At 38.9% G+C, this 25,780-nt stretch overlaps 1 protein-coding gene across 5 annotated transcripts in view; it reads right to left on the reverse strand.

The window, feature by feature from the left end:
• The window catches only part of LOC145246018 (enolase 4-like), a 772,121-nt gene that overhangs the window by 121,240 nt on the left and 625,101 nt on the right, over positions 1–25,780 (reverse strand). Inside the window, exon 13 of one of the 5 annotated variants that reach the window (XM_080107836.1) lies at positions 659–1,873. The exons of the other annotated variants lie outside the window; for them this stretch is intronic. Within the exon in view, the coding sequence (XP_079963962.1) occupies positions 1,854–1,873 (20 nt within the window). The 3' untranslated portion in view covers positions 659–1,853. Of the gene's footprint in view, positions 1–658; positions 1,874–25,780 lie in introns of those variants that run through there. 5 annotated transcript variants of the gene reach the window in all.

Consider the following 25,780-nt stretch of genomic DNA (forward strand, 5'->3'; position numbering starts at 1 on the left):
TACATAATAACAATATTATAGTGTTGCAAAATAACATTGCTATTGTATTGCATAATAACAATAACATAGTATTATATAATAACACTGTTATAGTATTACATACAACAACATCATGGTATCACATAATTGCAATAGTATTATTTATTAACAATATTATAGTATTGCATAGTAACAATATTATAGCATTACATACTAACAATATTATAGTATTATGTAATACCAATAGTATAGTGTAACATAATACCAATAGTACAATATTACATAGTATTAATCTTTTTATAGTATTACATAATAACATTATCATATTATATAAAACAATATCATATTATTATATAACAAAAATATAGTATTGCATAATAATAAAACTATAGTGTTACACAACAACAATATTATAGTATTGCATAGTAACAATATTATAGTATTACAGATAACAGGACTATAATATTACATGATAACAATAGTATAGTATTACATATAAGTGATATAAATCAGCAATTCTGTGCATGTATTTCTATCTAAAAGTCAGAAACTAAATAAGATAATCTCAGAACTACATCATATATATATATGCTTAGGATTTTTACATTCATTTTTTATTTGTTCATTCAGTTTCTTTCATTCATTTTTTCTCATTCATTTTTTCCATTTATTTCCTTCATTTTTTCAATCATATATTTTTAATTCATCATTTGTTTTCATTCATGAAGAATATCATTGTGTTCTTTTCCACTCAGCATTGTTCACGTGCAATAAATGTGAGATTAAAATATTACATTTAAAAGAATCTAACTCCAGTAAATGAATGGCATTATTATTATTTTATTTATTTAGTTTCAATCCATTACAAAAGAGAGAGGAATAAGATGGGCAAAGTACAAAGAAAGCGTTGGGGAGGGGGGGATTGGGGAAAGCGATACAACCAGAGAGAATGGGAGAGAGATAGAAATTACACACATTATTTAACTTCTATTTTATTTTTATGGCCCCAGCCAAATGTGCTAGTTTATAAAGGACAGTGTGTGGGTGTGTGTAGGTGTGTATGTGCGTGCGCGTGGGTGTGTGCATGTGTGTGCGTGTGTGTCAAGCTAAAATTTCCAAACTACAAAACAAACAGTCCCCAAGTTGGTATATTCTTGATCAGCTTTGCCTTGAAAGATTATCTAAAATTTAGAAAAAACTCTCTGACCCGAAACTATGTTAAATGTATGTGGCGATTGATATCAGTAAAAGAAGGAAGAGTCCACACGCGGAGACGAATTATCAACGTCTTTATTTTAAGAAGGTTAACGTCGGAAAGAAAGAAACATGACTCCTTAAGGGAAGAGTCCTCAAACCAAAGGGGGATAACTCAGGATGCTAAGGTTTACTCCCTTAACACTCCCGTTAAACTTTACATCCTGATAATTTTAATTTTACACAGTTCATGCGGGTCCTCGCCAAGGGTTTTGTGAATCAGTCTGCCGTATTTTTGTCGGTAGGCACATAGTTCAGTTCGATTGTATCATTGTTTATTTTGTCCCGTATGTAGTGATATTTTATGTCTATGTGTTTTACCCACTGATTAGTGATAATTTTTTACAATGCAGATTGTGCTCTGGTTGTCAGAATATATTGTTGCTTCCATTCTTTTGTATTGTTCATATCGTTTATTAATTGCAGTAGATATTGTGCTTCCTGTATGGCAGGTGTCATTACCGTATATTCAGCCTCACATGTAGATAAAGCTACAGTAAACTGCTTTTTACTTTTCCAGGCAATAACAGGTCCTTCTTCATTTAGGGAAAAACAATAACCCGACATACTTTTTCTGTCTTCAGAGCTTCCCCAATCAGCATCGGTAAATCCTGTTAACTTCAGGCCGCCTTCACGTTTCCTGAAAGATAAACAAAAGTTTAAAGTCCCTTTCAGATACCTGAATACATGCTTCACTGCATTCTAGTGTTCAATTGTGGGCGTTTGGTTGTAATGTGATAATTTATTTACGACCCATGAAATATCAGGTTTGGTGCAAGTTGATAAATAAACCCAGCTTCCTATAGCCTCTCTGTACCTTGTGGAATCAAAGGACTTTGCTTCCTTACAAAAAGTTAATTTTTGTTCACAGGGTGTTAAATCTGGGTTTGCAGTCTAGCATATTAAAATTTTCTAATATTTTCTCAGTATATGTCCATTGAGTCATTTCTATTTCATTTGGTTTGACTATGAAGTCCACACCAAGAAATCTTGAGATTTTACCTAAATCTTTCATGTTAAACTTTTGTTTGAGTAGGGTCTTCCATTACTGTGTCTAAGTTATTTGCGGCAATCAAGATATCATCAACCCATACGCGAATAATAATTCTTTTATTTTTATCAACTTTTTCAAACATGCATGGCTCGATAGTGATTTTATTAATTTTTCTTGTAAAGTTCTTTACTCAGTAGATCGTTCCAATTTTTACCGATCTGTTTTAGGCCATAGAGTGATTTGTTTAATTTCCAAACAAGTCCATCATTGCCTGGAGCAATGAATCCTTCGGGTTGTTGGGTGAAAATATCAGAGTCTATTTTGGCGTTTAGGTATGCTGATTTGACATCCATCTGGTGAATTATCAAATCATACTGCACAGCAAATTACATTAGAATTCGGATAGTGGTCATTTTTGTGGTGCATATGTTTCATGGTAGTCTATGTCCTTTATCTGACTGTACCCCTTGCCAACATATCTAGCTTTGTATTCTTCGTTATTTTTGTCATCTTTTTTTATATTATACACTCATTTTCCCCCCAACTAAATTTTTGTTTTTGGGGAGGGTTGTCAGAGTGAAAGTATTGTTTTCCTTTAAGGAATTCATCTCCTTCTCCATTGCCAATTTCCATTTATCAGCCTCCGGTGAATTTATGGCTTCACGATATGATGCAGGGATAGTTTTATTTTCACAAGAATTTATACATTCTTCATCTTCATCACTTATGTTATTGTTAGTGACGTAATCTTTTAAATAAGTGGGTGGTTTTCTCTGTCTCAGTGGGTACCTTGGATTTCTGTTTTCATAACTGTCAGTTGTTCTGTTACTTGTCTGTTCGCTAGCTTGACTGTCGCTGTTATCTATATCTCCCTCATAGGGATCAGGTAGAAGTTCGTTTGGTCTATTCTCATCGACTATGTGTTCACTGAAATGGTTAGGATTTATTGAAGGAATTAAAGTTGGATTAATATATTTGTTTTCGGTTGTAATATCCTGAGTGGTTTCCCTTGCATCATTAAATTCATTTGTAAAAGTATATTTATTTTGGTTTGTGTTATCCTAAGTGGTCTCCTTTACTTCGTTAAATTCATTTGTAAAAGTCACTGTGGTTAGAAGCTAAAAAACAGCAAGTCTTATTGTGGGTGCTCAGCGAGTGAGTTCAGGCCGAGAAAAGGAAAAACAAAGATGGCGGCCAGCATTTTATTACGTGCATTCTCGCATAATGTTGTGTGCGTGTGAAGCTGGAAACTACAAAACGAGCTTCATTTCTCGGTGCTGAGTGATTCCAGATTGGGCAGGAGAGTAGGCGCAACGGGAGTGGAGATACTTTCTGAAATTATAATCCTTTTTTGTGTGTTTGAGGTGAAACCCCCCCCCATTACGGAGGCTCAAGCTATTTCGGCGATGGCCAATGCTGGCTTAAGCAACATTGATTAAGCCTTTTAATGGCGACGGTGATGTGGTGGTGTGGTTAATAATAAGTTGAAGGAGAAGAGGTGGACTGGTGAATCTGTTGATGTCTATTTCATTTAGCGGTGAAATGCACAAGTTCGGGAAACTGGCAAGGGGAAGCCGACGCGCCAGTGGCCGCCCCGATTTGGGAATAGTGATGCACTCGCAGCAGATGCCTAAGCAGAAGATCGTGGTGGAAGGACGGGGAGTTATGGCCCTGATCGACACTGACTGTACCATTACCATGGTGCACACGACCCTGGTCGGAAGATGGAAAGGGAAGGGTGAAGTAGTGGCATTTGATGGATCGCGAGTGAAGTGTCGAGGGAGAAAGACCGTCACTATTGATATTGCTAAACACCAGATGAGGGTCCATGCAATTGTCACCGATCATCTGGTGCCTGGCGTCCAAGCCATCATTGGAATGGATGTTATATGCCGACTTGGAGGCGTTACCATCACATGCAACAACTAGCTGAGTGCGCAGTGACAGAGCAAGCTCCCGGAGGGCCCAACAAGGCCGGGGAGGAAAGCAAAATGTTGATCAAAGATCAGGACTTCCGAGCCAAATTCGACGGAGAGCAGTGGACGGTGGAGTGGGCATGGAAACATCAAGCACCATCACTGACAAACAGGGTGGCGTGCTACACTAATACACTTAGAGGAGGGGTGAGAAAGGAGTTTGAACAAGAAGTGGACCGATGGATTGGGAAGGGTATACTGCTGCCTTGGACGGATGATGTTGAGTCGGGTATTTTGCCGTTGATGGCCGTTCTGCAACCAACTAAAGGGAAAGTAAGATCGGTACTGGATTTCCGAGAGCTGAACCAACATGTTAAGTGCCATACTGGAGGCGACACCGTAGATGTGTGCAGTGAGACCATTAGAGAATCGAGGCAGATGAATGGCGCGTCTACGTTGGTAGATCTAAAATCTGCCTATTTGCAACTCCACATCGCCAAGAAGCTCTGGAAATACCAGTTAGTCAGGTACAAAGGCAAAACCTACTACCTTACGCGAGTGGGGTTCGGGTTGAATTCGGCACCCAAGATCATGTCAACTATCCTCAGGAAGATTCTGGAGACAATAGAAAAAGGAGATGGGGCAGTGAGTTCATACATAGACGACATTCTGGTGAATGAGACTCTGGTAACTGCCAAGGAGATGGTGGCTCATTTGAAGAGGTTTAGGTTGGTCACCAAAGTGCCTGAAAAATTAGACGGAGGGGCTGCTTTGGGGCTAAGGCTGAAACGAGGTGCTTCGGGCAGCCTAGAGTTTCGCAGGGGAAACGAGATCCCGCAACTGAAGCAAGAGCTCAACAGACGGGAACTTTTTTCCATATGCGGGAAGTTGATCAGACATTACGCCGTTACTAGCTGGCTTAGACCAGCATGCAGCTACAAAGAGGCATACAAAGGAAGAGGATGGAATGATAAAGTGGGAGGAAGAATGTTCGCCATGATGGAAGAGCTCCTGAAAAAAGCAGAACGGCAAAACCCAGTCCGGGGAACCTGGAACGTACCGCGAACACTGGATGGAGTCATGTGGTGTGATGCAAGCAGCATTGCAACAGGGGTCGTTTTGGAAGTTGGAGGAGTGGTTGCAGAAGATGCGGCCTGGTTAAGGAAGAAAAATGATGTCAGCCACATCAATGTAGCAGAATTAGATGCGATAATCAAAGGGGTTAATCTGGCCTTGAAATGGGGTCTGCGTGACATCTGCATCAAAACAGACTCTGCTACTGTGTTTGCTTGGCTAAAGTCCCTCATTTCAAGCGAAAAAAGGATAAGAACGAAAGAGGCAGCAGAGATGTTAGTGAAGCGCAGGCTTGGGGTGCTAGCTGAGCTGATGCAGGAGTTTTGTTTGAAGCTTCGCGTAGACATGGTGGCTTATGAGAAGAACCGAGCAGACGCTCTCACGAGAGTGAAGAAGAGTTGGCTTTTGCCAAAGATGTTGTTGCTGCATCAGATCTAGATGATGTTGGCATGCGAGAGCTGCACAATCTGCACCATATGGGGGTAGAGAGGACGTGGTACTTGGTGAAGAAAGTCGACCCAACTGTCACCAAGGAGCAAGTGAGGCAAGTGGTCAGGACATGCGACAGATGTCAGTCGATTGATTCTGCTCCAAGCACGCATGAAGCTAGTCAATTGGGGGTGAGTGGGACTTGGGAGAGACTGCCATGCGATGTCACCCATTACAGGGGTGGACTTTACCTGACCATGATTGACTGTGGGCCCAGGCGATTTGCCCTATGGAAGAAGCTACGTGGAGGAACAGGCAATGAAATAGCGGCAATCCTCTATGAGGTGTTTTTGGAGCGAGGTCCCGTGGAAGAGTTGTTAACCGACAACGTGACCGCATTCAAGTCAGTAGCAGTGATGGAAGTAATGAGGGGGTGGAATATACAACAATTTTTCAGAGCTGCCTACAGACCCAGTGGCAATGGGATCGTGGAGAGAAACCACCACACCATAAAGGCAGTTGCGGAAAGAGGAGGCACCTCACCTGAGCAAGCCATCTACTGGTATAATATGTCGTCTAGATTGGGACAAGTGTCAGAGACGGTTCCGCAACTGTCAACGTTCGCATATTCCTGGAGACATTCCAGGGTTGAGCCGGCAAGCAGAGAGGCAGAGGCCACAAGGACCATTACACTCGGGAATGAGGTATGGGTGAAGCCACCGGGGGCACGCTGCACCACACAATGGAGTAGAGGTCGCGTGACTGGGAGGAACACTAGAAACAACATTGTGGTGGACGGAGTACCGAGGCATATTCTCAACGTCAGACACTGGAAGGCGAAGCAATGGAGGGGAATGTGCAGCAACAGGAGGAGGACGAGACACCTCAGAGGCCAAGTAGAGAGAGGCGACCGCCACAGTGATGGGAGACTACGAAATATGATCTTGAGATCAGGGAGGCATGTGGTTAGAAGCTAAGAAAAACAGAAGTCTTAGCGTGGGTGCTCAGCGAGTGAGTTCAGGCCGAGAAAAGGAAAAACAAAGATGGCGGCCAACATTTTATTACGTGCATTCTCGCATAATGTTGTGTGCATGTGAAGCTGGAAACTATAAAACGAGCTTCATTTCCTGGTGCTGAGCGATTCCAGATCGGGCAGGAGAGTAGGCGCAATGGGAGTGGAGATACTTTCTGAAATTATAATCCTTTTTTGTGTGTTTGAGGTGACCCCCGCCCCATTTTTTTTGCAGATTTCTTTTCATTGAAATATACAAAATAGGCTGGACTGTATTTGTCATATCCTACAAAAATTCCTTTTTCCGCCCGAGGATCTAATTTTGTTTTATTTTGCATATAGGCATAACACGTTGTACCAAAAATGTTCATATTTTGAACATTTGGTTTTCTTCCCTTTAGTGCCTCATAAGGTGTCAGTTTTATTCGGTTATTATAGCACCTATTTCGAATATAAGTAGCACACAGAAAAGCATATGGCCACAGTTTGTGAGTTACATGAGACTCTATTAGTATGCATCTCGACATTTCAAATAACGTTCTCCATCCTCGTTCTGCAGTTCCATTTTGGTGCGGTGAGTAGGGGGCTGAGGTCTCGTGTCGGATTTTATGTTGAACAAGAAGTTCTTTGAATTCTTTTGATATGAATTCAGAACCGTTATCACTTCTTAATCTCTTAACCGTTCCATAAGAAGCACTATCGGCCAAGAATTGTTTTGTAGTGTCAACTGTGTTGCTTTTGTTCTTGAGGAAATATGCCATCACATAGCCTGAATAGTCATCAGAAAAAGTTATGGCATACTTGTAACCATTCACCCTAACAGGTTCTATTTTCCCAGCCAAGTCACAATGCACTAGTTCTAATGGAAACCTGGCCCTTTCGTCTGGTTTTCTTGATCGCAAATTTTGCATTTTTCCAAATGTACAAGTTTCACACGGTGGTATGGTATGGTTTTTTTCAATAATGGTCATTCCCTTAACAATAGTCGACATTTTCAAAATATCGGAAATATTACAATGGCCGAAAATTTTGTGCCACGTGTTATAGTTGTGCCTTGTGTTATTAATACTATTTGCTATGCGTTTATTTAAATAATAAAGTTTCCCCCTTTTCTTTATTTTAAATTTAACGCTGTCTTTGGTGGTTAGCATAGCATGGTTTTGTGCAAATTCCACGATGCAGCTTTTCCTTACGATGGCTTGTACTGTTTTGTGTAAATGTTGGTACGAATAAAACATTTTTTAAATGAATATTATGCATCTTTTTATAAATATTGCGTAACGTTATTTTTGCCGTTCCTTTCTTTAACACTATATTATTTTATTTTGATCCATCAGCAAGCTCAATATAATGTTCTTCTGGATATAAAGTCATATTCAAACGTAACAAATTTTTTTTCATCATTAATAATATGGGCAGTAGCCGCACAATCGACTAATAGTTCAAAGTTATCAGAAATAATATGTAGTATGAATGGCTGTTTCCTTCAGTTTGTCTTTTTCTGCAGAATTTTGTATCATGAGTTCTTACTTTGCAAAATTTACACCACCTGTTTTTGTTACAGTTTTTTGCGAAGTGGCCATATTTGTTGCACCGAAAACACGTCAGAGGTTCTTTTTTATTTGATGTCTTCATTGTTGGCGTCTTCCATTTTGGGTTTCGTGTTTTCCTCATATGATCGTAGTGATGCCTTGAATTCCATCAAAGTGTGTTGTGTATCTCTTTGGGTGACTATGGCTTTTAATGCATTGAAGGTATATGGCAACCCCTTCAGTAACATAGCTGTCGCCAATGCATCTGAAATTGTCTTTCCATCATTTCATAAAGCAGTTATAGCTTTTTCAGCACGTATGACGTAGCTAATAACATCTTTGTCCTCGTGTTTTTAGAGGGTAGACGGTTTAGTATACAAGGCAATGATTTTTCGTTTGCCTTAAGACAAATAATGTTCTCTTAAAATTTTTAAAGTTTTCCTTCCATCATCTTTCGTGTCTCGCGTGATTAATGCCAAACTTCTATCATCTAAAACTTGGATCAGTTCCGCGAATATATCCTCGTTTCTCTGTGAGTCAATTTCATCATCTTCCTTTTTTAACTCGGCTTTTAATTTTGGCCTGTGAAGGTGTCCCATAAATTTAATTTCGAACATCTCATAATTATTTCCATTGCCAACAAACATTAGTCGGCTGGGTCCGAGACATGTTAAATGTATGTGGCGGTCGATATCAGTAAAAAAAGGAAGGGTCCACACATGGAGATGAATTATCAACGTCTTTATTTTAAGAAGGTTAACACCGGAAAGAAAGAAACATGACTCCTTAAGAGAAGAGTCCTCAAACCAAAGGGGGATAACTCAGGATGCTAAGGTTTACTCTCTTAACAAACTAATGCAAATTTTATCCGGGAGAAGGGGGGGGTAGCCATTTTATGTACGAAATCAACTTATTTTTTATCAAGGAGTTACTTTCCTTATGCTGACTTATTCCTTGAGGAATCTATGTAAATATGTGTAGGTGGCAAATTGTCTGACCAGTCTGCTTGGTTTTCGTTCATAGCCAAAGATGCTTTTGTCTGTAATATCGTTTCACCATACCGTTTGCACAAGGGTGGTAGGCAGTAGTCTTGATGTGCGTTGTTCCCAAATGGTTGAATCCAGCAAAAAGAGTTGATTGAAACTGTGAGCCCTTGTCCAGTGTGATTACGGAAGGCACTCCGAAAATCGCTATCCAATCTTGTAAAATCGCTCTGGCTATTGTTGCGGCTGATATGTCTTTCACTGGTATTGCTGTCAGCCATCTGCTGAATCTATCGACTATAGTAAGGATGTGAGTATGTCCTTTTGAAGTGGGCAAGGGTCCAACCAAGTCGATATGAACATGAGTAAATTTAGCTTCTGGTACACTGAAAGTTCCTGAAGGTGATTTTGTGTGCCTGTGAACTTTGTTTTTTTTACAAGGAATGCAAGTTTTAGTCCAACTACGGATGTCCGTATTCATATTTGGCCAAACAAAATGTTCCTCTATTAATTTCACGGTGGCACGTTTTCCTGGGTGGGACAAATTGTGGAAGTGCTAGAAAACTTGTCGTCTGAGGCTGGGTGAAATATAAGGGCGAGGGTGTTTTTGTGAAACATCGCAATAGAAAGTTGTTGTTCCAAATGGTATTGGCATTTCTTTTAGCTTCAGTGAAGTTTTGTAGCTGGGAGCGTGGTATCGGCTAATTGCTCTTGTGCTATTAATTCCATATTTAGTGGAGTGGAATTTAAAGAAGCAATTGTTATGCGAGATAAAGCGTCAGCTACGTTTTCTTGTCCTTTTACGTACCGTATATCGGTAGAATATTGAGCTATATAGTCCAGACGTTGAATTTCTCGTGGACCATATTTGTCGACGTGTGTGTAGAGCAAATGTTAGAGGTTTATGATCCGTATAAATAAAAAATTTTCTGCCTTCGAGGAGATGTTTAAAGTGGTAAATTGCAAGTAACTCTCTCGAGAAAGTGCTATATTTAGTCTACGCTTTGTTTGACTTGGCAGAGAAGAATGAAATAGGGGTCATTTTGTTGTCAGAAATTTGGTGAATGACAGCTCCTACTGCTATTTCCGATGCGTCCGTCGTAAGTGTAAGTTCCGTTGTATCGCTATCTTGGATATATGTAAGTTTGGTGAAGTTTGCCAAAGCAGTTTTCGATTGTTCGAAGGCCTGTAGTGCAGGTCCTTCCAAAACTAACTGTTGGTTTTTGGTTTGTTTTTTTAACAAGTTCATTAAAGGTGCGAGTAACGTGGAACAGTTAGGCAAAAAGCGTCGGTAATAGTTAATTATGCCTACAAAACGGCATACTTGTCTGACAGATGTCGGTAGAGGGAAATTTGAAATGGCACTTACTTTTTCAGGCAAAGGGGAGATTCCATCCTTGTCAATTAAATGTCCGAGAAACTTCCTGGTGGCCAAAAACACATTTATCGGTGTTTAGTTTCAGACTGAAATGTGACAGTCTTTCGAAAGTTTGTTCCAGGTGTAGCCGGTGTTCTTCGAGGTTTCTGCTGGTGATTAAAACGTTGTCCACATATGTGAATAGTTCAGACCTCTGAAAACTTTGTCAATCAAACACTGGAAAGTTTGACAGGCGTTTCTCAGCCCAAAAGGCATACTTAAGAACTCGTAAAGGCCAAATGGTGTCGTCAGTGCAGTTTTATGAATGTCTTCTTCTGCGACTGGAATTTGAAAATATGCCTTTACGAGGTCCAGTTTGAAGAAAATTGTGGCGCCTTGGAGTCCATTGGCGAAGTCATGGATATGGAGGATAGGATATCTATCCGGAACTAGTTTCGCGTTTAAGCATCTAAAATCTCCGCACGGGCGCCATGTGGTGTTGTCAGCTTTCTGTATCATGTGGAGTAGTGATGACCAAGCATCGTATTATCCCCATGTGGAGTAGGTTTTGAAACTCGGATTTTGCCAATTTGTATTTATCTGGTTTCAAGCGTTTGGGGGTTGAATAGACGGGCGATCCTGTGGTCTTAATATAGTGCTTAGCGCTATGCTTGATGGGGGGTCCATGTTTTTAAATGGCTGGGAAAGTTGAGGAAATTTTTGGAGTAATCGGCAGACGTGTAAATCTTCGGGTAGGGCAGCGCTGATTCCGGTGGTTAAAAATTTTGAGGTAGTTCCTCTCGCGGAAATCTTTGTTTCGTTGTCTGTCAATGTGTGATGAGTCATGTCGACAGACAGGTTGAAATGGGCTAAAAAGTCTGCCCCCAAAATTGGAGTGGTGACTCTGGCTATGGTGAAATTCCATAAAAAATTCCTTCGCATTCCAAGGTTTAAATTTAAAGTTTTTTTGCCAAAAGTGGGTATTTTTGTACCGTTGGCGGCTTGTAGGCTGAAAAATTGGGTCCCTGTTGGGTGATCATGCGGTGTTGATATGACGCTGATTTCTGCTCCAGTGTCTATTAAAAAGCTATATCCGTGAATTTTGTCATGGATATAAAACAGACAACCTTTTTTTTGTGCTCCAGCTACAGTCATCGTCGTTACTGGCTGGAAGGTTCATTTCCCTGTGCTGGTTTTTTGAACGCACAGGGTATAGTGCATTTTCTCGCTTCGACGCCGAATCTCCTGTGGTATAAACAAACATCTTGTCTATCTCGTGACGTGGACCGGTTCCTGTTTAAACCTCTTCGCCTGTAACTTTGTCGCATGTCATTGTAATTTCTGGGATAATGTCGACATGTTTGAAGTACGTCGGCTAGCTGCTTTGAAAGCTTTTCAACCGTAGACTTTAATTTGGCTAATTCCTTGTTTCGGTTTTGGTCAGGTTGCCGGATATTTAATGCCATGGTTTCGTTGTAGGAGTCCGACTGTTGAAGTTCCATTCTGTTTTTTTTTTTGTTTTTTTTTTTAGAGAAAAATTATTTTTCGTGCGTGCCGTGGATTTGTGTGGAAGAGTTTAGTTTACACCACGTGTTTCGTTCAAACTCATTCATTTCATTTTAAAATAACGGGGTCACCATCGTTTGTTGCGGGCCAGGATATAAATATCCTAACTCACTACAAAAGAAAATAATGAAACGAATGGAAAGAAGGAAACAAAACTCAATTGCTGGATAAAATAAACGTCATTTATTTTCTGTCAAAAATAAAGAATTATGCAACTCTGGAGATTGATAATTATGCAACTCTTGAGATTGATAATTATGCAACTCTTGAGATTGCGAAATATGCAACTCTGGAAATAGAGAATTGTGCCACTGGAGATTGAGAATTGTGCAATTCTTGAAATTGAGAATTGTGCAACTCTTGATATTAATAATTATGCAACTCTTGATGAGATTGAGAATTATGCAACTCTTGAGAATGAGAATTGTGCCACTAATTGAGAATTGTGCAACTCTTGAGATAGAGAATTGTGACACTCTTGAGATTGGGAATTATGCAACCCTTATGAATGAGAATTATGCAACTCTTGAGATTGAAAATTGTGCAACTCTTGAGATTGAGAATTATTAAACTCTTGAGATTAAGAAATCTGCAACTCTTGAGATTGAGCATTATACAAATCTTGAGATAAAGAATTGACATCTCTTGAGATTGAAAATTATGCAACTATTGAGATTGAGAACTATGCAAGCCTTGAGAGTTAGAATTGTGCAATTCTAGAGATTGAGACTTATACAAATCTTGAGATTGAGAAATATGCCACTCTTTAGATTGAGAATTGCGCAACTTTTGTGATTGAGAATTATGCTTGACATTGAGAATTATGCACGTTTTGAGATTGAGAATTGTGCAATTCCAGAGATTGATAATTATGCAAATTCTAAGATTAAGAATTAAGCCACTCTTGAGATTGAGAATCATGTAACTCTGGAGATTGGAAAGTATGCAACTTTGATGATTGAGAATTGTTTAACTCTTGAGATTGAGAATTATGCAAGTCTTGAGATTGAAAATTATGCAAGTCTTCAGAGTGAGAATTTGCAATTCTAGAGATTGAGACATATACAAATCTTGAGATTTAGAATTAGAATTATGCCACTCTTACGATTGAGAATTATGAATCTCTTGAGATTAAGAATTGTGCAACTTTCGTGATTGAGAATTTTGCACCTCTTGAGATTGAGAATTGTGCCAATCTTGAGATTGAGAATTGTGCCAATCTTGAGATTGAGAATTGTTCAACTATTTAGATTGAGAATTATGGAACTCAAGAATGACAATTCTTAAACTATTGATAGGTCTTCCCAGATCATCCGTCTAGGAGAAGGAAAACTCTGAAACTAAACCAAAGGGGAGGGAGGCCTCTTCAGTCTTGGATGACAACCTTCTTAGAGCTGGTGACTCAAACAATTCACCGGTTTGCAAACCTAAACTGCTTAAGGAGTAGATAGGCTCTGTCTATTGCCCGGCTTCCATACTCCTTCTTTGCCTATTAGTCAAGCGCAGAGACACTATCTCAGTGATTCGACAGAAACACCCAGCGGTAGATCTTGTTTCTTGGCTAGGGCAACGAATGCCGTTTTTCCCCATTCCCAGCACACCCCACCCCTAAAACTGGACATTTGGGAGTGCTTGAGTACGATATATGTCTGAGCAATTAGATTGGGTTGACCTTCTTCTGAGGGTACTGGATTGACAGTTACTAGCTGCTGTTTCCGACTGGTAGTACAGGACCCTAACTCTTTGGTAGCGCTTAGAGCAGCTGTTCCATCAACAGTTGTATAATATCGGGATGTTTGCAGTGCCATGTCGCGCATGGAAAGGGACCCTGCACTCATCCCCGGTGGGCTTTCCTGAGGCCACAGTCCTAGTTGATGGAGGGTCAGCTGATGGTCTACTTGTGATGCATGTGTGATACTCTGCATAACCTCCTGTTCTGCTTCCCCTAACCTAACTGAAACTCGTTAAAAAATATGATGACAGTACAATCTAAAAATAAGCTTAAACCAGGCTTAGGGTCAAACAAATCCAACTTGCCTCCTCCCTCACAAATATCCGTGGGCTTAGAACTAATTTAGCTGATGTTGAAGCATTTCTCCTAACAAATACCCTGGATATCTTAGCACTAAGTGAGACTAACCTACACTCCTCCATTCCCTCTAACTACTTTAACATGCCTGGATATCTCCCACTCTGCCGTAAGGACTCTGACAGACATATGCACGGACTTGGAGTTTACATTCGTAATACCCTCCCCCTGACTAGAGAAACAAACCTAGAAACAGATGATCAAGCCTTTATGTGCTTTAGACTAAACATGCAACACAATATTAGCTACTTTTATTTTCTCTACCGCTCTCCCTCGACTCACCATAATAAACAAAGTCTCTGATAGCATAGACACAGGCCTCTCTTAGGATTGAGAATTATGCAACTTTTGCGATTGAGAATTGTGCACCTCTTGAGATTGAGAATTGTGAAACTCTTGAGATTGTGAATTATGCAATTCTGGAGATTGAGAATTATACAACTATGGAGATTGCGAATTATGCAACTATGGAGATTGCGAATTATGCAACTATGGAGATTGCGAATTATGCAACTATGGAGATTGCGAATTATGCAACTATGGAGATTGCGAATTATGCAACTATGGAGATTGCAAATTATGCAACTATGGAGATTGCGAATTATGCAACTCTGGAGATTGCGAATTATGCAACTATGGAGATTGCGAATTATGCAACTATGGAGATTGCGAATTATGCAACTATGGAGATTGCAAATTATGCAACTATGGAGATTGCGAATTATGCAACTCTGGAGATTGCGAATTATGCAACTCTGGAGATTGAGAATTGTGAAACTCTTGAGATTGGGAATTATGCAACTCTTTAGATTGAGAATTATACAAGTCTTGAGAGTGAGCATTGTGCAATTCTAGAGATTGAGACTTATACAAATCTTGAGATTTATAATTAGGCCTCTCTTAGGATTGAGAATTATGCAACTTTTGCGATTGAGAATTGTGCACCTCTTGAGATTGAGAATTGTGAAACTCTTGAGATTGTGAATTATGCAATTCGTGAGATTGAGAATTATACAACTATGGAGATTGTGAATTATGCAACTATGGAGATTGCGAATTATGCAACTATGGAGATTGCGAATTATGCAACTATGGAGATTGCGAATTATGCAACGATGGAGATTGCGAATTATGCAACTATGGAGATTGCGAATTATGCAACTATGGAGATTGCGAATTATGCAACTATGGAGATTGCGAATTATGCAACTCTGGAGATTGCGAATTATGCAACTCTGGAGATTGAGAATTGTGAAACTCTTGAGATTGGGAATTATGCAACTATGGAGATTGCGAATTATGCAACTATGGAGATTGTGAATTATGCAACTATGGAGATTGCGAATTATGCAACTCTGGAGATTTCGAATTATGCAACTCTGGAGATTGAGAATTGTGAAACTCTTGAGATTGGGAATTATGCAACTCTTTAGATTGAGAATTATACAAGTCTTGAGAGTGAGCATTGTGCAATTCTAGAGATTGAGACTTATACAAATCTTGAGATTTATAATTAGGCCTCTCTTAGGATTGAGAATTATGCAACTTTTGCGATTGAGAATTGTGCACCTCTTGAGATTGAGAATTGTGAAACTCTTGAGATTGTGAATTATGCAATTCTGGAGATTGAGAATTATACAACTCTTGAGATTGGGAATTATGCAATTCTGGAGATTGAGAATTATACAACTCTGGAGATTGAGAATCGTGAAACTCTTGAGATTGGGAATTATGCAATTCTGGACATTGAGAATTATTTAACTCTTGAGATTAAGAAATCTGCAACTCTCGAGATTGAGAATTATGCAAATCTTGAGATAAAGAATTGGCATCTCTTGAGATTGAGATTATGCAACTATTGAAATTAAGAATTATGAAACTTTTGAGATTGAAAATTATGCAACTGTTGAGATTGAGAATTGTGAAACTCTGGTAATTGAGAATTATGCAACTATTGAGCTGAGGAATCATGCAACTCTTGAGATTGAGAATTATAAAACTATTTAGATCGAGAATTGGCAACTCTGGAGATTGAGAATTGTGTAACTCTGGAGATTGAAAATTGTGAATCTCTTGAGATTGAGAATAGTGCAACTCTTGATATTGAGAATTGTGCAACTCGGGATTAAAAATTGTGCAATTCTAGAAATTGAGGATTGTGCAACTCTTGAGATTCCTGCATCACATGTGCAAAATGCAAGGGAAATTATGGCAGACGCACCCGCTGGCCTATGGGCCACTGCAAGCGGGGTAAGAGACCATTTGAACTCGTCTTTGTTGACTTTGTCACAATGCCCAACTCAAAGGGGAAAAGATATATACTTACGATACTGGACAGCTTCAGCCGGCATCTCACAGCTATACCATATGCCATCGACGCCGCCCGTGGTTTATACCAGTTCTTCCTCCGACACAGAGAAATCCCACGCATAGTGTCCTCCGACCGAGGTACACACTTCACAGGGGAAGTCTATCGACAGTTCTGCGAACAAATGGCCATCACACAGGAACTGCATTGCCTGTGGCGCCCACAAAGCTCAGGGAACATAGAGAGACAACATCGGACAATGAAGAACGCCATCTACATGCTGTGTGAAGACAGGAATTGCGAGTGGACAGATGTTCTCGAATCTGTTGTGTCTTCCATGAACGCCACAATCAACAAGGCCACCGGTGTCTCCCCGCATTTCACAGTCACGGGCTGCCACCCTAGCATCGGCTTGCCAACACCCCACAGAAAGGAAGCCAGGAGCGATGACCCAGGTGCATATGGCATGCAAATCAACGCCCTGCTAAAACAGGTTCATCACCGTGTCGCCTTGGCCAATGATGAAGCAGATCATAAAATGGAGAACCGCGAAAAGCACTTCTCCCACGAGAACCCGCTACAAGTAGGAGACAAGGTCCTACTTCACCGTCCTCAATCAGCCACGGCCCAATCAACACACATGCAATGGATAGGAAGCTTCACTATCACCAAAACCAACAGCTTGATGTACCAAGTACAAGATGAGAGCGGCATCACAACCTGGGTACACCGGGCGCACATCCGACGAATAGCACCACGCCCGCCGCACCTGTCTATCACAAACCTCCCACCCCCACCCAGCATCACCGACGAACAGCATTCTACGAACGGCCCCACATGCAATCCGGACGAGAATCGGACGCCATCCTCACAAGCCAGCCAACCCAGGAGATTACCAGCCAGAACAACAAGAGGACAACTCCCTACACGCTTCAGAGACTTTATCATGTAAATATGATCGAGATCTGGGGGAGCATTGTTATATTCGCATATCTCTCCACATTTCCATGAATAAACCAGAAATCAGCAAGGCAATGACGGCAGCAACAATGGCAACCCTAAGACAAATCTGTTCGCCGTTACAACGTAGTCAAACACAATAAATACACAGGACAATTTCAAATCCCATCTCTTTAGATACACACATCATTAAAATAACTCGCACCTTACTTCAACATAGAAAACCTCCAGAGAAAGTTGCACAGCAAAAGAAAAAACCTAAATAAAAAATCACAGACACTACCGTAAACGCAACTCAGATAGCATAAAAACGCAAATAATGATTCCACAAAACACCCCAACAATACGACACCGACTAGGTTACATTCACAACTTTCTCAGCTTTAAATCGATGTAACACATGCATACACACACCAAACAGATAATTCTCTACAATTCATTAAAGCACAAAAAACAAACACAAATAAAAAACACGACGGCCATTTTGACGCCGGAGCCGATGTGCCTTTTACTACGTCCGCACGTGCTGTATAAATAAGCCGGCCGTCGGAGAGAAATACAGTCTTCCAGCAGATCGCTGGCCAGAGCAGGTCGCCTCGCTACCAGTAGAAGCGGATACAGCTGTTCCCCTCAACCCTTTGCACCATACCAGCGACAGCCGTTCCTTCAGCTCCATCCAGCAGCAGCAGCTCAGCGATAGCCGTTCCCCTCATCTTTCTAGCAGCAGCAGCGGCAGCAGCAGTAGCCATTCCCTTCAGCTCCATCCAGCAGCAGCAGCTCAGCGACAGCCGTTCCCCTCAACTTCTAAACTTCTAGCAGCAGCAGCGGCAGCAGCAGCTCAGCGACAGCTGTTCCCCTCAACCTTCTAGCAGCAGCAGCAGCAACAGCCGTTCCCCTCAACTTTCTAGCAGCAGCAGCGGCAGCAGCAATAGCCGTTCCCTTCAGCTCCATCCAGCAGCAGCAGCAGCGATAGCCGTTCCCCTCAATTTTCTAGCAGCAGCAGCGGCAGCAGCAATAGCCGTTCCCTTCAGCTCCATCCAGCAGTAGCAGCGGCAGCTCAGCGACAGCAGTTTGATTCAAAGCGCCTAGTCACCATATCACCGCCTGTTCCAGTCCCGGACGTCATCCCTAGACCGTACCAGCGTCTAGGCCCCTGTACCTGCCCGAACCTGATCAGGCCAGGATCCCTACCTCTCTAATCCCTATTCCGGCCTTCCTGACGCCCAGCTGACCATTCCGGCTTTGATTGAGGATATATATGCTTATTCACTTTGACCCTCAATAAAGGTTGAAACCAAATTACTTCGTTTGTTCTCCTTGCTTCCATACGCTCGTGTTATTTTATAACAGAATTATTCAATCTTGGGATTGAGAATTATTCAATCTTGGGATTGAGAATTATGCAACTCTTGGGATTGAGAATTATGCAACTCTTGGGATTGAGAATTATTCAATCTTGGGATTGAGAATTATTCAATCTTGGGATTGAGAATTATGCAATATGGGATTGAGAATTATGCAACTCTTGGGATTGAGAATTATTCAATCTTGGGATTGAGAATTATTCAATCTTGGGATTGAGAATTATGCAACTCTTGGAATTGAGAATTATTCAATCTTGGGATTAAGAATTATGCAACTGTTGGGATTGAGAATTATGCAACTGTTGGGATTGAGAATTATGCAATCTTGGGATTGAGAATTATGCAACTCTTGGGATTGAGAATTATTCAATCTTGGGATTGAGAATTATTCAATCTTGGGATTGAGAATTATGCAACTCTTGGAATTGAGAATTATTCAATCTTTGGATTAAGAATTATGCAATCTTGGGATTGAGAATTATGCAACTCTTGGGATTGAGAATTATTCAATCTTGGGATTGAGAATTATTCAATCTTGGGATTGAGAATCATGCAACTCTTGGAATTGAGAATTATTCAATCTTGGGATTAAGAATTATGCAACTCTTGGGATTGAGAATTATGCAACTGTTGGGATTGAGAATTATTCAATCTTGGGATTGAGAATTATGCAACTCTTGGGATTGAGAATTATGCAACTGTTGGGATTGAGAATTATTCAATCTTGGGATTGAGAATTATGCAACTCTTGGGATTGAGAATTATTCAATCTTGGGATTGAGAATTATTCAGTCTTGGGATTGAGAATCATGCAAGTCCTGAGATTGAGAAGTATGCCACTCTTTGATTGAGTATTATGCAACTTTTGTAATGGAGATTTATGTAACTCTAGAGATTGCGGATTATGCAACTCTTGGGATTGAGAATTATTCAATCTTGGGATTGAGAATTATGCAACTCTTGAGATTGAGAATTATTCAATCTTGGGATTGAGAATTATGCAACTCTTGGGATTGAGAATTATGCAACTCTTGGGATTGAGAATTATTCAATCTTGGGATTGAGAATTATTCAATCTTGGGATTGAGAATTATGCAACTCTTGGGATTGAGAATTATGCAACTCTTGGAATTGAGAATTATTCAATCTTGGGATTGAGAATTATGCAACTCTTGAGATTGAGAATGATTCAATCTTGGGATTGAGAATTATGCAACTCTTGGGATTGAGAATTATGCAACTCTTGGGATTGAGAATTATTCAATCTTGGGATTGAGAATTATTCAATCTTGGGATTGAGAATTATTCAATCTTGGGATTGAGAATTATGCAACTCTTGGGATTGAGAATTATGCAACTCTTGGGATTGAGAATTATTCAATCTTGGGATTGAGAATTATTCAATCTTGGGATTGAGAATTATTCAATCTTGGGATTGAGAATTATGCAACTGTTGGGATTGAGAATTATGCAACTCTTGGGATTGAGAATTATTCAATCTTGGTATTGAGAATTATTCAATCTTGGGATTGAGAATTATTCAATCTTGGGATTGAGAATTATTCAATCTTGGGATTGAGAATTATGCAAGTCCTGAGATTGAGAAGTATGCCACTCTTTGATTGAGTATTATGCAACTTTTGTAATCGAGATTTATGTAACTCTAGAGATTGCGGATTATGCAACTCTTGGGATTGAGAATTATTCAATCTTGGGATTGAGAATTATGCAACTCTTGGGATTGAGAATTATTCAATCTTGGGATTGAGAATTATGCAACTCTTGGGATTGAGAATTATGCAACTCTTGGGATTGAGAATTATTCAATCTTGGGATTGAGAATTATGCAACTCTTGGGATTGAGAATTATTCAATCTTGGGATTGAGAATTATGCAACTCTTGGGATTGAGAATTATGCAACTCTTGGGATTGAGAATTATGCAACTCTTGGGATTGAGAATTATTCAATCTTGGGATTGAGAATTATTCAGTCTTGGGATTGAGAATTATGCAAGTCCTGAGATTGAGAAGTATGCCACTCTTTGATTGAGTATTATGACACTTTTGTAATCGAGATTTATGTAACTCTAGAGATTGCGGATTATGCAACTCTTGGGATTGAGAATTATTCAATCTTGGTATTGAGAATTATGCAACTCTTGGGATTGAGAATTATTCAATCTTGGGATTGAGAATTATGCTACTCTTGGGATTGAGAATTATGCAACTCTTGGGATTGAGAATTATTCAATCTTGGGATTGAGAATTATTCAATCTTGGGATTGAGAATTATGCAACTCTTGGGATTGAGAATTATGCAACTCTTGGGATTGAGAATTATTCAATCTTGGGATTGAGAATTATTCAATCTTGGGATTGAGAATTATTCAATCTTGGGATTGAGAATTATGCAACTCTTGGGATTGAGAATTATGCAACTCTTGGGATTGAGAATTATTCAATCTTGGGATTGAGAATTATTCAATCTTGGGATTGAGAATTATTCAATCTTGGGATTGAGAATTATGCAACTGTTGGGATTGAGAATTATTCAATCTTGGGATTGAGAATTATTCAATCTTGGTATTGAGAATTATTCAATCTTGGGATTGAGAATTATTCAATCTTGGGATTGAGAATTATTCAGTCTTGGGATTGAGAATTATGCCAGTCCTGAGATTGAGAAGTATGCCACTCTTCGATTGAGTATTATGCAACTTTTGTAATCGAGATTTATGAAACTCTAGAGATTGCGGATTATGCAACTCTTGGGATTGAGAATTATTCAATCTTGGGATTGAGAATTATGCAACTCTTGGGATTGAGAATTATTCAATCTTGGGATTGAGAATTATGCAACTCTTGGGATTGAGAATTATTCAATCTTGGGATTGAGAATTATGCAACTCTTGGGATTGAGAATTATGCAACTCTTGGGATTGAGAATTATTCAATCTTGGGATTGAGAATTATTCAATCTTGGGATTGAGAATTATTCAATCTTGGGATTGAGAATTATGCAACTGTTGGGATTGAGAATTATTCAATCTTGGGATTGAGAATTATTCAATCTTGGTATTGAGAATTATTCAATCTTGGGATTGAGAATTATGCAACTCTTGGGATTGAGAATTATTCAATCTTGGGATTGAGAATAATGCAACTCTTGGGATTGAGAATTATGCAACTCTTGGGATTGAGAATTATTCAATCTTTGGATTGAGAATAATTCAATCTTGGGATTGAGAATTATTCAATCTTGGGATTGAGAATTATGCAACTGTTGGGATTGAGAATTATTCAATCTTGGGATTGAGAATTATTCAATCTTGGTATTGAGAATTATTCAACCTTGGGATTGAGAATTATTCAATCTTGGGATTGAGAATTATTCAGTCTTGGGATTGAGAATTATGCAAGTCCTGAGATTGAGAAGTATGCCACTCTTTGATTGAGTATTATGCAACTTTTGTAATCGAGATTTATGTAACTCTAGAGATTGCGGATTATGCAACTCTTGGGATTGAGAATTATTCAATCTTGGGATTGAGAATTATGCAACTCTTGGGATTGAGAATTATTCAATCTTGGGATTGAGAATTATGCAACTCTTGGGATTGAGAATTATTCAATCTTGGGATTGAGAATTATGCAACTCTTGGGATTGAGAATTATGCAACTCTAAAGATTGAGAATTATTCAATCTTGGGATTGAGAATTATGCAACTCTTGGGATTGAGAATTATTCAATCTTGGGATTGAGAATTATGCAACTCTTGGGATTGAGAATTATGCAACTCTTGGGATTGAGAATTATGCAACTCTTGGGATTGAGAATTATGCAACTCTTGGGATTGAGAATTATTTAATCTTGGGATTGAGAATTATTCAGTCTTGGGATTGAGAATTATGCAAGTCCTGAGATTGAGAAGTATGCCACTCTTTGATTGAGTATTATGCAACTTTTGTAATGGAGATTTATGTAACTCTAGAGATTGCGGATTATGCAACTCTTGGGATTGAGAATTATTCAATCTTGGGATTGAGAATTATGCAACTCTTGGGATTGAGAATTATTCAATCTTGGGATTGAGAATTATGCTACTCTTGGGATTGAGAATTATGCAACTCTTGGGATTGAGAATTATTCAATCTTGGGATTGAGAATTATTCAATCTTGGGATTGAGAATTATGCAACTCTTGGGATTGAGAATTATGCAACTCTTGGGATTGAGAATTATTCAATCTTGGGATTGAGAATTATTATATCTTGGGATTGAGAATTATTCAATCTTGGGATTGAGAATTATGCAACTCTTGGGATTGAGAATTATTCAATCTTGGGATTGAGAATTATTATATCTTGGGATTGAGAATTATTCAATCTTGGGATTGAGAATTATGCAACTCTTGGGATTGAGAATTATTCAATCTTGGGATTGAGAATTATTCAATCTTGGGATTGAGAATTATGCAACTCTTGGGATTGAGAATTATTCAATCTTGGGATTGAGAATTATGCTACTCTTGGGATTGAGAATTATGCAACTCTTGGGATTGAGAATTATGCAACTCTTGGGATTGAGAATTATTTAATCTTGGGATTGAGAATTATTCAGTCTTGGGATTGAGAATTATGCAAGTCCTGAGATTGAGAAGTATGCCACTCTTTGATTGAGTATTATGCAACTTTTGTAATGGAGATTTATGTAACTCTAGAGATTGCGGATTATGCAACTCTTGGGATTGAGAATTATTCAATCTTGGGATTGAGAATTATGCAACTCTTGGGATTGAGAATTATTCAATCTTGGGATTGAGAATTATGCTACTCTTGGGATTGAGAATTATGCAACTCTTGGGATTGAGAATTATGCAACTCTTGGGATTGAGAATTATTTAATCTTGGGATTGAGAATTATTCAGTCTTGGGATTGAGAATTATGCAAGTCCTGAGATTGAGAAGTATGCCACTCTTTGATTGAGTATTATGCAACTTTTGTAATGGAGATTTATGTAACTCTAGAGATTGCGGATTATGCAACTCTTGGGATTGAGAATTATTCAATCTTGGGATTGAGAATTATGCAACTCTTGGGATTGAGAATTATTCAATCTTGGGATTGAGAATTATGCTACTCTTGGGATTGAGAATTATTCAATCTTGGGATTGAGAATTATTCAATCTTGGGATTGAGAATTATGCAACTCTTGGGATTGAGAATTATGCAACTCTTGGGATTGAGAATTATTCAATCTTGGGATTGAGAATTATTATATCTTGGGATTGAGAATTATTCAATCTTGGGATTGAGAATTATGCAACTCTTGGGATTGAGAATTATTCAATCTTGGGATTGAGAATTATTATATCTTGGGATTGAGAATTATTCAATCTTGGGATTGAGAATTATGCAACTCTTGGGATTGAGAATTATTCAATCTTGGGATTGAGAATTATTCAATCTTGGGATTGAGAATTATTCAGTCTTGGGATTGAGAATTATGCAACTGTTGGGATTGAGAATTATTCAATCTTGGGATTGAGAATTATTCAATCTTGGTATTGAGAATTATTCAATCTTGGGATTGAGAATTATTCAGTCTTGGGATTGAGAATTATGCAAGTCCTGAGATTGAGAAGTATGCCACTCTTTGATTGAGTATTATGCAACTTTTGTAATCGAGATTTATGTAACTCTAGAGATTGCGGATTATGCAACTCTTGGGATTGAGAATTATTCAATCTTGGGATTGAGAATTATGCAACTCTTGGGATTGAGAATTATTCAATCTTGGGATTGAGAATTATGCAACTCTTGGGATTGAGAATTATTCAATCTTGGAATTGACAATTATGCAACTCTTGGGATTGAGAATTATGCAACTCTAAAGATTGAGAATTATTCAATCTTGGGATTGAGAATTATGCAACTCTTGGGATTGAGAATTATTCAGTCTTAGGATTGAGAATTATGCAACTCTTGGGATTGAGAATTATGCAACTCTTGGGATTGAGAATTATGCAACTCTTGGGATTGAGAATTATTCAATCTTGGGATTGAGAATTATTCAATCTTGGGATTGAGAATTATGCACTCTTGGGATTGAGAATTATGCAACTCTTGGGATTGAGAATTATTCAATCTTGGGATTGAGAATTATTCAATCTTGGGATTGAGAATTATGCAACTCTTGAGATTGAGAATTATTCAATCTTGGGATTGAGAATTATGCAACTCTTGGGATTGAGAATTATGCAACTGTTGGGATTGAGAATTATTCAATCTTGAGATTGAGAATTATTCAATCTTGGGATTGAGAATTATTCAATCTTGGGATTGAGAATTATGCAACTCTTGGGATTGCGGATTATGCAACTCTTGGGATTGAGAATTATTCAATCTTGGGATTGAGAATTATGCAACTCTTGGGATTGAGAATTATTCAATCTTGGGATTGAGAATTATGCAACTCTTGGGATTGAGAATTATTCAATCTTGGGATTGACAATTATGCAACTCTTGGGATTGAGAATTATTCAATCTTGGGATTGAGAATTATGCAACTCTTGGGATTGAGAATTATGCAACTGTTGGGATTGAGAATTATGCAACTCTTGGAATTGAGAATTATGCAACTCTTGAGATTGAGAATTATTCAATCTTGGGATTGAGAATTATTCAATCTTGGGATTGAGAATTATGCAACTCTTGGGATTGAGAATTATGCAACTCTTGGGATTGAGAATTATTAAATTTTGGGATTGAGAATTATGCAACTCTTGGGATTGAGAATTATGCAACTCTTGGGATTGAGAATTATTCAATCTTGGGATTGAGAATTATTCAATCTTGGGATTGAGAATTATGCAACTGTTGGGATTGAGAATTATTCAATCTTGGGATTGAGAATTATGCAACTCTTGGGATTGAGAATTTTGCAACTCTTGTATTGAGAA

Source organism: Euprymna scolopes, chromosome 23 (assembly GCF_053919585.1).
Source record: "Euprymna scolopes isolate OS-2025 chromosome 23, ASM5391958v1, whole genome shotgun sequence".
Taxonomy (NCBI): Eukaryota; Metazoa; Mollusca; class Cephalopoda; order Sepiida; family Sepiolidae; genus Euprymna; species Euprymna scolopes.